General features: G+C 50.5%; 5 protein-coding genes across 5 annotated transcripts; 1 reads left to right on the top strand and 4 right to left on the bottom strand.

The window, feature by feature from the left end:
- Positions 1 to 2,080: 2,080 nt before the first annotated feature.
- On the bottom strand, positions 2,081 to 4,442 carry M436DRAFT_42770 (uncharacterized protein; the record flags this gene model as incomplete). Its single annotated transcript, XM_013573566.1, has 5 exons — positions 2,081 to 2,269; positions 2,343 to 3,271; positions 3,324 to 3,892; positions 3,948 to 4,039; positions 4,155 to 4,442. 5 exons carry the CDS (start codon positions 4,440 to 4,442, stop codon positions 2,081 to 2,083), a joined length of 2,067 nt encoding a protein of 688 aa, XP_013429020.1.
- A 652-nt stretch (positions 4,443 to 5,094) lies between these two features.
- Positions 5,095 to 5,820, bottom strand: M436DRAFT_42757 (glutathione S-transferase Ure2-like protein; the record flags this gene model as incomplete). Its single annotated transcript, XM_013573565.1, has 2 exons — positions 5,095 to 5,464; positions 5,519 to 5,820. 2 exons carry the CDS (start codon positions 5,818 to 5,820, stop codon positions 5,095 to 5,097), a joined length of 672 nt encoding a protein of 223 aa, XP_013429019.1.
- Positions 5,821 to 6,836: 1,016 nt separating this feature from the next.
- On the bottom strand, positions 6,837 to 7,529 carry M436DRAFT_42324 (uncharacterized protein; the record flags this gene model as incomplete). The annotated part of the gene is made up of 1 exon (XM_013573476.1): positions 6,837 to 7,529. One exon carries the CDS (start codon positions 7,527 to 7,529, stop codon positions 6,837 to 6,839), a length of 693 nt encoding a protein of 230 aa, XP_013428930.1.
- Positions 7,530 to 9,098: 1,569 nt separating this feature from the next.
- M436DRAFT_80511 (uncharacterized protein) lies at positions 9,099 to 10,985 on the top strand (the record flags this gene model as incomplete). The annotated part of the gene is made up of 3 exons (XM_013573895.1): positions 9,099 to 9,414; positions 9,937 to 10,364; positions 10,716 to 10,985. 3 exons carry the CDS (start codon positions 9,099 to 9,101, stop codon positions 10,983 to 10,985), a joined length of 1,014 nt encoding a protein of 337 aa, XP_013429349.1.
- Positions 10,986 to 11,901: 916 nt separating this feature from the next.
- Positions 11,902 to 14,298, bottom strand: M436DRAFT_8753 (P-loop containing nucleoside triphosphate hydrolase protein; the record flags this gene model as incomplete). Its single annotated transcript, XM_013573379.2, has 1 exon — positions 11,902 to 14,298. A coding segment is annotated over one exon (2,397 nt), but the record flags the coding sequence as incomplete, so codon positions are not given.
- Between the last annotated feature and the right edge of the window lie 622 nt (positions 14,299 to 14,920).

A 14,920-nucleotide genomic window follows, 5' to 3' on the forward strand; every position in this document is an offset into this window, starting at 1 on the left:
TCTACATTCCTGTTATCTGCATCTGCTTCCTCCGTGCTAACAGAATCTCAGTCTGCAAGTTACTCTTCGACTGCTGGCGCTCTGCCTTCTCCAAGCTCGGTCGCACCACCCAGACATCAGCTGCAAAGCTCATCCCCTCCTTCAGTCACAAGCAACACTTCCATGTCATTTCCTACCAGCGTGACTGCAACGAGCATGCCTATGCATCGATCAAACCTATCAGCAGGTATGGGTGCCATGTCAGCTGGACTTGGCGACTCACGCCTCATGATGCAACAACAACAGCAGCAGCCGCATGTGCAGCAGCAGCCACACCCGCAACAACACCAGTACCAGCCGCAGCATCACTATCAGCACCATAATCAACATCCACATGCCCAGGCACCTCAACCTGGGGTCGGATGGCACCAGCCATCATCTCACTACACAACTGAGCCCATTGCGCCGAATCGTACAGGCAGCATAGATTTCGCTACTCTGTGGGAGACAACAAATCCACAGGTCCCTCAAGGTCACCAACAGCAGCGCATCCCATCAATCAGCCAGTCGTTGCCTCATCTGTGGCCGCAGCAAGACTGGAAAGATTACCGCACGACGCAAGCCTAGGGCGCATTCAAAATCCGACCAAGCAACTTGTTGCGAATGCATACGGCGGAGTTTCAAGTCTTGCATGCATAAGTAACAGTCATGTGGTTCGACGGCGCTAAACAATCCCGGTTTCCTCTACACCTATTTGCTACTCTGTTTTTTTCTTGGCGTTCGGCGCCCTGGTGCTTGGTCACACTTGCAGATGATCGTCGTGGGGCTTGTGACTTGCCCTCGACTCACCTTGACGACATCATCTGCCAACAATACCTCTTTCGTCGCCTTGCTCTTTGCGACGAACAGACAGCATCATCGACGGCGCATTTTCATCACATCCTTTCGGAGCATCTCTTTTCTGACAATACACACAACCTCTGCGAATAGATTTGCACAGGGCATATCTCCCACGAGACTGGCGGGCGTTTGATACCACTTTTCCTTCCGGCGTTGTCGTCACCACACCTACACTATCACCAACTACACCTTACACTTAATCAACAAAACCAACAAGACACACAGACTTGATAGGGACGGTGCATCTGGGCGCTTTTTTCCATCTCTTCTTCTTCTTCTTCTTCTTCTCCTTTGCTTTGCTGCCTTTTCCATTCACAGAGGTGTTTCGGTTGTTTCGGCTTTTTGCGCTTTCCTAGAGAAAGAGGCAAGCATACCTTGAGATACCCCTTGTTAATTTTCTGCTATACCCGACCTCGACGTTCGTTGAAATTTTAGTCTCTTTTCGTCCTACCCTTTTTAGTTAGATAGTTATACCAAGAATACCAAAGAGTCGCTGCTGGGTTCGGCTCGTTCTGATTTTTTTAAAACATCTCTCTCGCTTCGTTCCTCATAGATTGTGATGTATACTTGAGTGACTTTCTTTGAGGCTCATGTCGAGGAGATACCGTGACATGTTGTTGTTATCTTTAGAGATGCCGACACGGCACGGGAATGGCTGAGGGAAAATGCATCTAAGACATATCAAGGCCCGAACCCAGAGTCTGTGATGAGGGCGGCTTGAGTGGGTCGATGGGGGAGCGCTGGGTACGTGGCTGCATCGCGGGCCGGGCCTTCAAACCCTGTATTGCCTCGCCTTCTGCTTTTCTGCTTCTTCTTCTTTTTCTAGAAGGATGATGAAGGAAATGTATCTCGGGTTTGAATAAACCCCAAGGGCGGGTTGGGGGGAAGAGAGGAAAAAGTTCGCAATCGAGATGATTTTCTGGGGGGTAGTATGGTCGGTAGAGGGTGTGCGCTGGGAAGAAGAAGAAGAAAAAAGAAGAAGAAGAAATTTGAGGAGGGGAAAAAGCTAGGTAGGCTACAATATATACAATGAGAGCAAGATGAAAAGCAACGGAAAAAGAATCCTATACAAAACAGAAAAGATGAGAAGAGACTAAACAGCTACAATAACGCTACCTCAAAAAATGCATAATACATGATATGTGCAAGGAGGAAAAAAAAAGATGGATAGCACGCAGATGAAGAAAATTAGTAGCATGCCTCAGATGGCAACATGCTCGTAAGCAGTGAGCAAAGCACCATGTCTATGCTTATTCATCTCTTGAGAACCTCCTTGCCTTTGCAACAGATCAATCATTCTCCTTACAGCCTCCTTGCACTTTGTATACAGCTGATCTTTGGAATTTGCTTCGTTGGCTGGTAGAGTGGCCAGTAGATCGGTCATGGTGAGCTGTGTTACAAATTAACCAATATCCCGCGAGATATTGAATTTGGAAATGGAGGAGAGAGAGAGAAACACTTACAGCTTCCTCGAAAGCCCGATGTTGGAAAGCCCACCACACGCCCGCATCACCCTCGAAAAAGTCATTGAGCTTAAAGTATGCCCAGATAGCTTCATGAGCGGCCTCCAAAGCACCTCTGAAATTCAACTCTACGCCCACTTCCGCATCTTCAAAGGCTTGGATAATCATCAAACAATGATAAAAATTACTTGTAAAGAACAAGTTCTGACGCACCGCTCTTCCACTATGCAAAGACATTTGCCTCAGCGTCTCATAGTCAGAAGTGGTAAGGAAACTCGGAGCAGCTTTCCAAATCTCGCGAAAGGAATTGGCGAGAGAGGTTTTTGCGCGAGGGGTTTTGGCTATGGGTATGGAGAGGGAGATTGGCGAGCAGAGGTGTTCTTGCACTTTGAGGGCGAGACGCCATAGGCATTTTATATATAGCACATCTGCTTTGTCCACGTCTTCGGTGATGCGTTGGTGTGGCAGGATGGGGGGTTCGGGTTGTTTGGGCGTGTCTTGGGGTGGTGCGATGACGGAGATGCTCATGAGGTTTTCGATGCGGGCGCTGCTGCCCGTGTAGCGAGTCGAGTCTTGGGCTTCGAGTTCTGTTTCGTTGGCGAGGGAGTCAATGGAGACGTCGCTGTGGGTTGCTGTTGGAGGCAGTTTGAGGAGTACGGTCAGGAAGGTGTCTTGGTAGAGGATGGCTTGCCAGAATCTGCGTCGGGTGTGCTTTTCTACGGGTGAGATGTTGGGGAGAATGATGTCCGGGTCGCGGTGGAGGCGTAGTGCGTAGGCTTGTCGTACGATGATTCCGGACCAAGCGTAGGCGTCTGATGCGTGGTTGTCATTCATCAAGAAGTAGCAGAGCAAGATCTGAGCACCCAGAGCTCTGAGAGACGATCTGTTCAGATAAGAGTAGATCCGGAGTGCTTGATTAGCAGCAGAGGCTGTTGCTCTGTCAGTAATCTATTCTGACACGTAATCGGGTGTGAGGCTTACCCAAGAACTCGGCGCTCGAACTTTTCGCATCATAACTTGCAAGGTCCATGAACTGTGTACCCATAGCATATAGCGCAAAGTGTAGAGCGATCAGATCAGCATCCGCGGTCTCACGTTCTCTTTCCGGAAGGGCCCAAAAGCGCTCGTACGCCACGTAGAAAGTTCGTCGATGTAGGAATGGATATACAGGAGCCACACATTCAAAGTACTTGGCGATCAGAATATCAGCCTGTTGCTTGCTCGGGAGTACCGCAAGAACCTCGGGTAGTCCGCCTTGACAGGTCCAGTAATTTGTGAAAGGATGTGAAGATCCAATCCCGAAGATATTGGATGGTGTCTGTTTGGAAAATGGAACCTGTGATTGCAAGAACGGCGAACCAAAACCGACAGAGGTTTCGCGGGGTGAACGATGATGGAATTTTGAGAACAGGTCAGTTCTTATTTGCTTCATGCCAGAAGCACTTGTTGGTGAGGACGAAGAGCCATCGAAAGAGCCATCGAGTTTCCGAATCTTGGCCGGTGGAGGCTTCACCATATGCCTTTGCTTGTCGACGCCATTATCTTTTTGGCTTTGGGCGATGTTAGCATCTTCGATCACTCTCAACTCGTGGCACATCTACGTACCTTGCATCAGCAATCAAGTTGGCAACGTGGGTGTATCTACAAGTCGATTGCCGTTTGAGGCAAGCCAAGCACCCCGGACGTCCTCGGTCGCACTGTGAGGTACGTTAGTACATGTTGCTCATAGTCAAGTGTCGCAAGCCAAGCCGATGTTTTGTTCTCAAAACCAGAGACATAATTTGTAGTGATAAGGTGGAGAAGGATACTGACCTTGGTCTTGCGCTCCACACACTCCTCACAACTAAGCGTAGGCTTATTGCGCTTCTGCTTAGGCTTTGCGCGCTCGCCATCAGGCGTGTCTGTTCGTGAGTCCTGAGCAGGCGACTGGCTGATACTATTCGTTCGCGGTGGCGCAAATGCGCTGATAGGCGTCACAGGTACAGATCCATAAGTCGCAGCATGGTATGGCGGTTGTTGAGCAAACTGTTGCACTGGCGGAAGTTGAGTAGGCTGATGTGATGCAAAGACCGACGATTCAGAATCAGGTAACCCGGTCATTCTCGTCGACTCGGGTTCCTGCCGTGTTCAGCGGGCTGGGAACAACTCGTGGGTTCTCTGCCTCGACCCCGCGCTATTGCGTATTCCTGTGGGATGAGAATGGGTAAGACGGATTGATCTGCGTGCTTCGAAACCTGCTTCTTGGTGGGAATAATCTGATATTAGAAGTGCCTGAATAGCCCCGGGAATAGAGGAAGAACACGACTTGTCGAGGACATCCGGGGCGACCGAGGATGTCATGGTCTAGAGAGCGAAAAAAGCCAAGCCAATTTTTCCCAACATCCTCCGAGCCGGTTATCATGTCGTTGAATCAAGCAACCCACTAACAAACCTAATGTTGTCTGGCCTCGGTCGGAACAGATACATTTGAAGTATACCACTGACATAGCACCAGGGCTGAGAAGGCAGTGCAGTCATTGCGACGGTTTGCGGCGCATTCTGAAGCTGGGGAACTACTGCAGCTGAACGGGAAGAGACCCGAAATCGGCATCCCAATAAGTATTTGAGTACAGGATACGTTGTCCGCGGAGCAATAATAGCATACTTCACAAGACGCAACGTTGAACAAGACGAAGCTGATTGGGGTATATTTATGGTAAAGTAGCTTTTATATCTCAGCTGGGTTATTATTCCTTTTCTAAACTTGAGCACCTTAGTGGAAGTTGGCCTCTCTCTCCTTCTTCATCTCCTGTGTAGCAGGACGGTTCAGGATTCTCTGCCACCATGCCCAGAAGGACGGCAAGTCCTTCTCAATCTCGGCGTGGAAAGCGTCGCTCTTGTCTCCGAAGATGAAGGGCAGAAGCATGTTCCAGGGAACGAAAGACAGGTCTGCGTAGGTGTACTTGTCACCGACAAGGTATTGCGTGCCCGACTCTTTGAGGTGCTTGTCCAAGACTGTAAGCACACGCTTGATCTCGTTGCCGTATCTCTCGACTGCCGATTCGATCTTCTCAGGGTGGTAGTTGGTGAACCAGACGCGCTGGCCGAAGTAAGGGCCCTGTCCGGAGACTTGGAAGTGGAGCCTGATGAGGATGTTAGTCAAGCTTGCATGAGCAGATACATTGAGATCGTCTTACCATTGCTTCAACAGGTACTTCTCGGGAGTGGAAGTGTATGTGAACTTGTTCTCCTTGTCGTACTCCTCGATCAAATACTCGACAATGGCACCAGACTCCCAGAGGGTGATGCCAGTGTTGGGGTCCTCGATGGTAGGTGTTCTTCCATTGACACAGAGCTTCTCGTACTCGGGCTTCTTGAGGTCGGCAAAGTCCCATAGCTTGTGCTCGTAGGAGAGGCCAAGCTCCTTCATGAGCAGAACAACCTTCCATGGGTTGGGACCACCAGCGTGGCCGTGGATGAGAATAGGCTTGAGAGACATGTTTGTGAGAGTGGTTGATGGTAAGGGAGAATTGAGAAGAAACTCAATCGAAGCAATTCCTCACGGCAGTTTATATACCCCTTCTAGACCTCTTGAGCTAGGGATACGTTGGCCATTTGCCCCACTCACGGTTTATCGAAGCTTCCATGATGTCGCTGCGGGTGTAAGGTTTCGGCACTCGGTGTTAAGCAAGCACTTGCTTAGAAACACACCTGCCCCTATCGTGGAAATCAATCAAGGTGGTCGTCAATTGCTGATAACATTGTACGAGTGCTATGAATAAGCGGTGTGAGATGTGCGACGGGGATTGATAAGTTGGAGGCACAAAAACCACGATCTGATCCTGCCAGGCACAAGATCTGAGTGGGGCTGGTGACAAAACACAATGCGGGGTAAGGTTTAGTCAAGCTGGGAGAAAAGACAGTAAATTAAGCATCATTAAATAGTAATAAGAGATGTTTGTGGAACTGGGTATCTCGCACAAAAGAAGAAAGAAAGGCAGGCAGTCAATAACCACCGTCAAAACCATAAGTCGTAAATCGTCACTTGACGCCCATGGACGCCATGTTGTGCCAGTAGTCCCACAGGCCGCGCGAATCAAGCTGTCCCCTATCTTTGCGGCGACGGAGGGCCTCCACGTATGACAAGCTTCTTTGGCTTCTTTCGTGAGGGGCTTTCTGCGTCTCCGTTGACATTGTGTGGCTCGACTCTTTCTCCTGTGATCGGACTCTTGGCAATGGTTCTGCTGGTTCCGTTGAATCGTCGGACTCCGTATCCGTTGTCTCGTCGAGTTGAGTCTGGCGGGGTGGGAGGGCCAGACTCTCGTTCCGAGGACTCGTGTCTTCGTTCTTCATCAGAGAGTCGTTCCGCGCCCGCGTCTGCGGACGATGATCTTCGTCGTCTGGGAGGGGTTGGCGTCAACTTCGTTGCAGGACCTTCAACTCATTGTTATTCGAGTTCAGAGGCGTGGAGATTGGCAGAAATGAGATGGGCACTGAGTGAGGAGAGGTTCGGGGCTAAGTACCTTTACCGCTGCCGTTTTGGCGTATAGTGGGGTCCTCATGGTATGCAGCCTCGTCGCCGTCTGTCGGATCGTCAAACAGTATGCCTCCAGTACCAGCCTTGATCGCGTTGACCATGTCGACTGCAAAATCGGGATTGTCTTTGAAGCAGTTTCGGTAACTCTCAGCATTCTTGTCACTGTCCGGATCCATGATCTGTCGCGCGGCGATTTGAGCCATGAGCTTTCGAAAGGGCGAACCGACTGGAGAGCTGCGATAGATCTCGTTGATCTCTTCGGCATCGGGGACGAGTTGGGCTTCGAGCAAGCCCTGTCTGTATCGGTCGATGGACTCGTTTCTCAAGACTGGGAGGTCAAACTTGTTGCAGAGAAGGTATAACTTGTGGCAGGCTACGGAGTAGTCGTATTTCTTCTCATCCGTCATGTCGGACGTGTCGTCCAAGGTGCCCTGATACAGCCATTTTACAAGCAACTCGAAGCCAGAGGGGTCTTGGTCAGGCAGTTCAAGCTCTGACCTCTGTGACGGGCTGGATGTCTTGTCGGCGAGGAACTCGGACTCGAAGTAGGGCGAATGGTGACATAGTAGGTTGCGATGCAGCGACCAATGCCGACGCTCTTCACCGACGTAAAAGTCGATGGTCGGGCCAGAGAGGAGCCTTTTCCACAAAGTCTTAGCTTCGTCAGGCATTTGGGCCAACAGAAAACAAGCGGACAGAGCTCAAGCGCAAGCAGTGCAGTATGATGAAACGTACTCGGCAAAGGTCTTTGCGGTTATGTCGCTGACGTTAGCTCTGGCCATGCGAAGTACGACGGGCGCGTTGTTGGCATACGCAAAGTCGCGCGAGTAGATTGGTGGAAGATATCGATAAACTTGCTGAGGCGCCTGTTCAAACCACGAACCCATGCGGTGGAGCAAGCGTTAAGTAGGGTTGGTGAGAGGTAAGGAAGCGAATCATGACATTCCACAGACGATGCGATTGGATTGAAAGGGGGGAATGAAAGCAGTTGGAACTTGAAATGGTGGGCTCCGTCATCATCGAAGGGGTGACAAGCTTTCGGTACTTTCTGCTCCACCTCCCGACTCCCGACTCCCGCCTGTCAACTTGCGCCATGCCACAGCCGCTCTCGCCAGCGCTTCCTGCCATCTCTGCCTAGAACTTGAAACCACTTGCGACAGCAAACCCTGTCTTTTCCGATATCCCTCGAATGCACTGCCTCCCAGTATGCAGTCGTTGTTGGTCTCTGCGCACCCTGTCCAATCGTAAAAAATGACGCGTGATCTTGGCATCCTACGCGCCCACGCTTCGAAGCCTGCTGCCTTCGCGACTTCAGCTTTATAACATTCACCCGCGACCTTGAGCTGGTGAGTTGGCCATCTGTCTTACTTCTGTCGACCTTCATCGTTCATACGCTTACTATCTAGGTGATGTCTCCCTTTCTTTCTATCCCTCCCGAGTCAAGGCTGCTCTTTCAACGGCTCCATCGACAAGAACAGCTTCAGAGTTGCTTGAGCGTTCGACCAGCAAGGATGGTAGTTTTCGAGGGCAGGCCACCATTTCGATGTTCAGTCACACTCCTTGAGTCTTTCTGGGGCCTGCAGGATCTGTTGACCATCCATCACCGAGCGTGGCCACAAGCTGAGTTTCAGTGAGCAGATCGGTTAGTCTGATCTGTTCGGGTGCAACGATTCGACCATCGGAGCGATTATCCTTGCTGGTCCGCCTTTTATTTGTTTCTCTGGCGGGTCAGGGCTGCTCTCAAAGCCCGGTCGGGTGGTTGGGGTTTGCTTCAGGGCCGCTCGAGCGCTGACTAGCAGGATAGTGGTATTCGCAGGCAGGCCCTTCATTACGAGCCGGATCTCGCTCTCTGAGTGATAATGGGGTCTGTAGGGTCCAAGTCGCCGGTCGTTAAGCGCGGTCACAAGCTAAGTTTTAACGTGGCAGATCAGACCGGCTGATCTTAGGGGCTTATAAGCCGGCTCCGAAGCGACGGGCCTTACTAATCCGCCTTGCATTCGTTTCTCTAGCGAGTCAGGGCTCCTCTTAAAGCCCGGGTGGGAGGGTTCTACGCTCCAGCGTGGGGTTCTCATTCTTACTCATACTGACTCTGATGGCTCTTTCGTACCGCATGTTCCTAGCTGACGTGTCTCTTTTTGCAGTTATACTCGAGTCCAATGGGCCCGAAGATTGTCGCCTCTAAGGCGCTCGTACAAGTCTGCACCCCAGGTTCGAATGGCTCAGCATCATGCCAATACATCATGGGTTTGAGTCTCAACCTGGACACTATGGTATTCCACTGTAGATTCAGCATAAACGCGCACAGCGGCAAAGGAGCGATTGTCTATCTCTTCCTCGATGCTAGCCATGTCCAAAGTCTAGAAATCTGCGGCATCGACGAAGCCATTCCGCCTAGTATCATGAACGTCTTCGGCAAACGAGCATCCGACGTGCCTTCAAATGCTGTTATGGGGCTTCGCTTTGGTCTGCAAAGCCACGCAACCCTCATTGCCCCTGACTCGACCTTCCAGAAAAGACCAGCTACATGTGAAGACTTGGAAGCTTTGTTGCGTTTGGGTCAGTGTGAAACGTTGAAAGTTTATTTGTTGTCAAGCGCCATCAACAGAGATCATCTCTCAAGTCTCTGTAACGCACTTGCCAAAGGTGTGCTACGGCCAGCTCCAGAAGGCGTGATCAGCAATTTCTATCTGAATGGCTGCTACAAGAGAGTCACGCATGTCGACCAACTCTGGAGCTCGAAACCGACTGGGAGCTCATCCTCTGACGAACCCTCAACGGCTTCAGGGGTCAGCAACAATGTATCGGCAGGTTCATCAAATCCGACACCCTCAAGCGGTTCCAGAGGACACGGGAAGCGACGATCGATGTCTCCTGATTTGCTTCCAATGGCCCCTAAGCGACAGGCGTTGACGGAGGATGCTGCTGAAAACCCTTTCAAGATGATACTCGTAGCTCAGAAGGCTCAAGAGGCTCAGCTAGCGTCTCTCCAAGCAAAACTTTCGGCTCAAGGGGCTTAGATAAGTATTCTGCAAGCAGAGGTCTTGACTAAGGAGACTCAGATAACTGCTCTCCGATCAGAAGTCTCAGCCCTACGTGAACAGGTACAGCAACCTCAGCGAGCCCCTGGCGTCGACGTCGAGACACAGAGTGACCCTCTCGAGTACGAAGCTGTGATTGCAGCAGAGGCAGACCTGCCTGACGAAGCTCACACTCCGGCCAGCACAGTAGAAGATCCCACCCATGACCAATTCATGATGTTTGGAGAAACATTTGACGAAAGATTCGCGGAAAATTTCGAGGAACTCTTCGTGCAAAAGTTCGAAGAAGTATTCGAGGAGAATTTCGACGAGATTCTCGACAGAAAGTTCGAGGGCCGTCTCTACAGAGTGGAAATGGAAATGTTGGACCAAGGACCGTTCCGCTGGAAATTGGAGGAAAGGGTTGGGAGAAAGATCGAGAATGTGCGCGTGGACTTGGAGAAAAAGCTTGAGGACAGCAACAAGCAGGTACGTGTCCACTGGCTGGTGGTTTCACTTCTCCCACTTCACATCAGGAGATTACTGCAGCTCTCTCCATCACATTGCACAACATTGACCACGAAGCTTGAGGCTTGGAAGAAGGCCATCAGTATCTTATTCAACCCACCATCCATGTGCAAGAGTATATCCCACGGGAGGCTATCGAAATGCACAGTTTCTTTGGCGAAAAGGAAGCTTCCACTTAAAGCTGAGATCTCACGTGCTCTCTGTGGACCTCTCTGCTGTCTGAAGAAAACTGTGCACCTCGATAACCTCGACTCCACTCATCCGTGGTCGTGGAGCGGACGCAAGTCATGCTAACCTTTACCCCATTTCCAGCTCACCCAGCTCAAAGAATCCCTCGACCACGAAAGCAACGGCCTCCAACACAACATCGACACTCTCGCCGCCCGCGTCACCGATCTCGAGGAAGGTCTCGCGGACGATTTGCGCAAAGAGTTCAACGAAGCCATTGGCAGCCAAAAGCTGGACTTGCAGGTTAAAATAGAAGATGCCGTTGAGCAGAGACTTGCTGATGTCGAAGAGATTGTCAAGCAGGATGTGAGGAACGCGTTGGAGAATGGAAAGACCACGTTCAATTTTGATTAAGGCTGGGCTGAGACGCAACTTTTTTCGTATTTCATAAGCATATATGTGGCGATCTGGAGTATACACTCTCTTGTCTCCTTGAGTACCTTTGCTTGCTTCTTTCTTCGATCAAAAATGCAAAGGATGGTTGCAACCACAAGTGTAGCCACTAGAATACCTCATGATTGCCCTTTTCTATGGATATCCAGGTCTTGATGGTCTAGATCTGGATGAAGTTGGAATAGCCGATTATCCCACAGTCGATAGAACTGGTTCTGTACGTGCGTGTCAACCGATGCTTCCTGTGTTGTCTTCGTTTGGTTCACTCACGAGACAACTGATGGTACTACTTGTTTCTTCATCTCACGAGAAAGAGTGAGTGCTATTGGATGTACGCATGCAGAATTGTAGTGATCTTTAGTATACAAAAAGAGAACAAAACCTTTCTGATTCGCAGATTGGGACCAAGAAAAAGTTTCCGGAACTTCCAGCAAAATGGCAAGAAGTCAAGAAAATGCAGAATGGCAGAATCCTTGTTATGCAAAAATCTCAAAGCAGCTTCAAAAGGGGATGGTTCGGCGTATTATGCAAATTTTGTTTCCAGCACGATCCTCACTTGGGCAGACTTTTCTTTTTCCGCACGTATATCAAGTTGTTGTACTTCCAACCGCTGTAGGTCTTGGTCGTCTTGCACGGTGATGTTTAGGGTATTCAGTACAAAGACACGTTTGTCAGAAGGAAATGTCAAAGGCAATCGGTCGTTAATATCTATCAGATTACAGCAAGACAATCGTTGAAGAAAAAGCAGGGTTACTCTTGCGGAATGGAAACGTGAACTCGGGTTTCCATACATGCAGATAGCAGTTTGGGCAGGTGTAACGAACGTTGATTTCCCTCTTGCATCTTCTACTTCTTTTCGGAACAACCCCCTGAATATCTACATAGCCTCCAACAACTCCTTAAGCGACACAGGTTTCCTAACAGCATTAGAATATCCTTCGTGGAAAGTGACCCATACCCTCTCTTTATCACCACCGTCATCTATCTTCGCTTTCTTCTTTTTCTGAATTGCAGCTTCATCATCCGCCTCCCCTTCTTTCTCTGCCTCTTCAGCAACAACCCTGCCGAAGAAATCTCTCTTTAGCTTTCTGCTACCTTCACTAGGCAAAGAAGGCACAGCAGCGCCAGCAACAGCATCAGTAAGTGAGACCAAGTTACCGCCTCCTCTCGTGACTCGAGCAGCTTCAGCTGATTTTTTGGAGTAGAGAGTGAATTCTTGATCCAGCACTTGCCGAACAGCAAAGCGTGTGCGATCTACTTTTTCCACACCCGCGGCTTTGGTGTCCAAAGTTTCGAAAACAGAGACTTCGTCAATGGCAGGTTCCATTCTGAATACCCATGTCTGAGGGCCTGAGCGAGACGAAGTCTCGGAATCGAGACGTATGCGGTCGAATCGGATGCCTGAAGCCACCATTGCGTTTACTGCGCGAGAGACCAGTAGTTTCTCGGCTGCTCTGCGCACGCTAGCGGTTGAAGTGCCTGAATTGTGCACAACCACTGGCGAGACATTCGGGTTTAGCATGCGGGACAGCCAAGGGATGAACTCGGTAGTCATGGAAGTAGGACTGGGGAACATGCGAAGTAAAGGCAAAGACAGTGATGCCTGTAGCGTTTGCAAGATCTCGAGATTCGACTTTTGAGCTTCGTGGGCTTGGAAGGAGGCACCCGGGCCGGAGAAGGGGGTGGGTGGTTCATTGTCTTCAGCTGTACCCTGTTCGTTCCACTTGTTGTTGTTGGTATTGGCATGAGAGCGATTGGGCGTCGCAAACAAATGGTGGAAAGCAAGAATAGGTTGGGCGAGATAGGTAGCCAATTCCCACTCACTGTGACTAAACACCGCAGAGGAAAGTTGGTCATGGAAGTTGAGCCATTCGTATGCAGCATCGGGTTTGCTGAGGTAATTGTCGTCTTGGTATGGTTGATCTGGGTATGTAGAGAAGCAGTCGAGCATGATACGATCAATGTCTCCGGATGTGTTCACCATTTCGCGAAGGCGGTCCATGGCTTGTCGTTTTCCTGACTCTGCTACACCTTTCATGCCGGTTGTGGCCGAAGGAGCTGCTAGCATGGTGGATTTGGAGAAGCCGGCGCCTTCTTTGAAGACGCGCTCGACTACTTCTTTTGGCCCACCTCGTCCCACGCCTCTTGCTGAGCCACCTCCGTGTGAGAGGTCAGCCAGGATATTGGCTTCGATCCATCGGCGAGTTAGCCGTTGCATGGAATTTGCGAGCGGATCGTGGGTAGCTCGAAGTCGACCTGCAATCCATTCGCCAACGACCAAGATACCACGGATGTCGCCTTCGCCTGTACTGCTGCCCGAACCACCTTCTTTGCGGTTTGTCATGCCCCAAGACGCCTCGCACAGCTTTCGGACACCATCGCCATCGTAGGGAATATTCTCTTTTTCAAAGATAGATTGCATCCTAGAGACGACAGAGTTGATGGCTGGTTTGCGAACATGAATAATCTCTGCAGCCGTGCTTTGTCGAAGCGGTCGAAGAGAAGGATGGTAGACATCGTTACAGATCAGAATGAGTGGTCGTAGCAAGCGGAAATTGTCACCCTTTTTCTTTCCAGAGGGCTGTTGTGATCGAGTTTTGTTTGAGTTCCTCGAGTCCAACGCGACTAGGTCAAGGAGGGCCTTGACGAAGCCTCCTTCACCGGAACCGCCACTGCCACCAACGACACCGTCGACTTCGTCAACGATGACACATACTGGACGGCCAGCTTTGCGTACCTTGCCCGCAGCAGTCTTTTGGTCGACACCCCTGACGTTTTCCGTACCGACCATATCCCTGATACGGCCTTTGACGACGTCTCTACTCCTCTCATCACTAGCATTGATCTCCTGGACTTCGTAGCCGGCTTGCTTAGCACATACATGAGCAAGCGTCGTTTTTCCAAGACCAGGAGGACCAGTGAGGAGCAAGACTTTGCGATGTGGTCTTTCCTGCTCAGCGTTCTCAGCATTCTTGCGATGCTTGGGCTTTCTGCTCGAGCCCGGGAAGACAATCTCGTCCCAGCGCTTGAGCCAGTGCATGACAGACCGATGTGTACGATCGTCTCCAACAAGCTCTGTGAACTTGCGAGCCCTGTACTTTTCCGTCCACATCAATGTGCGTTGGTTCTTTTGCGCGGGGTCCCGAGGAAGAGTAGGCTCTATTGAGGGCATAGCGGCTTGCCTTTCTGCTTCCGCTTGGTCAATGACTTGCTGAGCTTTGGCTTCCTTGACCAGATTGTGAATGTCGATGCCATAATAACTTCGTTGAGCTCTTCCTTCGGCGGCTTCGGAACGTGAAGCTGCCAACCTTTCTGTTGACAGAGCTTCGGCGTTTTGCTTCTTTCTTACTGAGAAGGATTTGCCAGAAGATGTGCGTATGGCGACTCTTGTTGTCGCAGGAGTCTTGGTCGACGAGATTAACGGATTGTGGATGGTACGTTTGGCGAAGAGTGACAGACCCAGATCCTGAGATTGACTCTGGGTTGGCGGTTGCTGGCTACTTTGCGATTGTGTAGGTGGTAGGACAGGGGCTTGTTGAGCGTCCGAGGGTGATTGTTCTTGACTCTGGTTTGTTTCTTGCTGTGGTGGTACTGTATCGTCCTCACTGTCCGAATCTTCCATGAAGACGTTGCTTGCCTTCTCTTTCCATAGGGTCTGCGACATGGGTGCTGCTGGAGGTGCGACGGCCGAGGACATGAAGGGCATAGCTGGTGGACTCGAAGGCGGATCGTGCTTTCTTTTGTCCAGAGGCTGACTCGAAGGTATATCTGTACGCTGGTAAGACGCTGTTCGTCAAGAGCCACTCGAAGTGCACATACAGGTCGAATAGTCGTCTTCACTGCGGAAAGTGTCTACCAGAGACCAGCCACGATGCTGGATGACAATTCCTCGTCGT

Source organism: Aureobasidium namibiae, assembly GCF_000721765.1.
Source record: "Aureobasidium namibiae CBS 147.97 unplaced genomic scaffold scaffold_5, whole genome shotgun sequence".
Classification (NCBI taxonomy): Eukaryota; Fungi; Ascomycota; class Dothideomycetes; order Dothideales; family Saccotheciaceae; genus Aureobasidium; species Aureobasidium namibiae.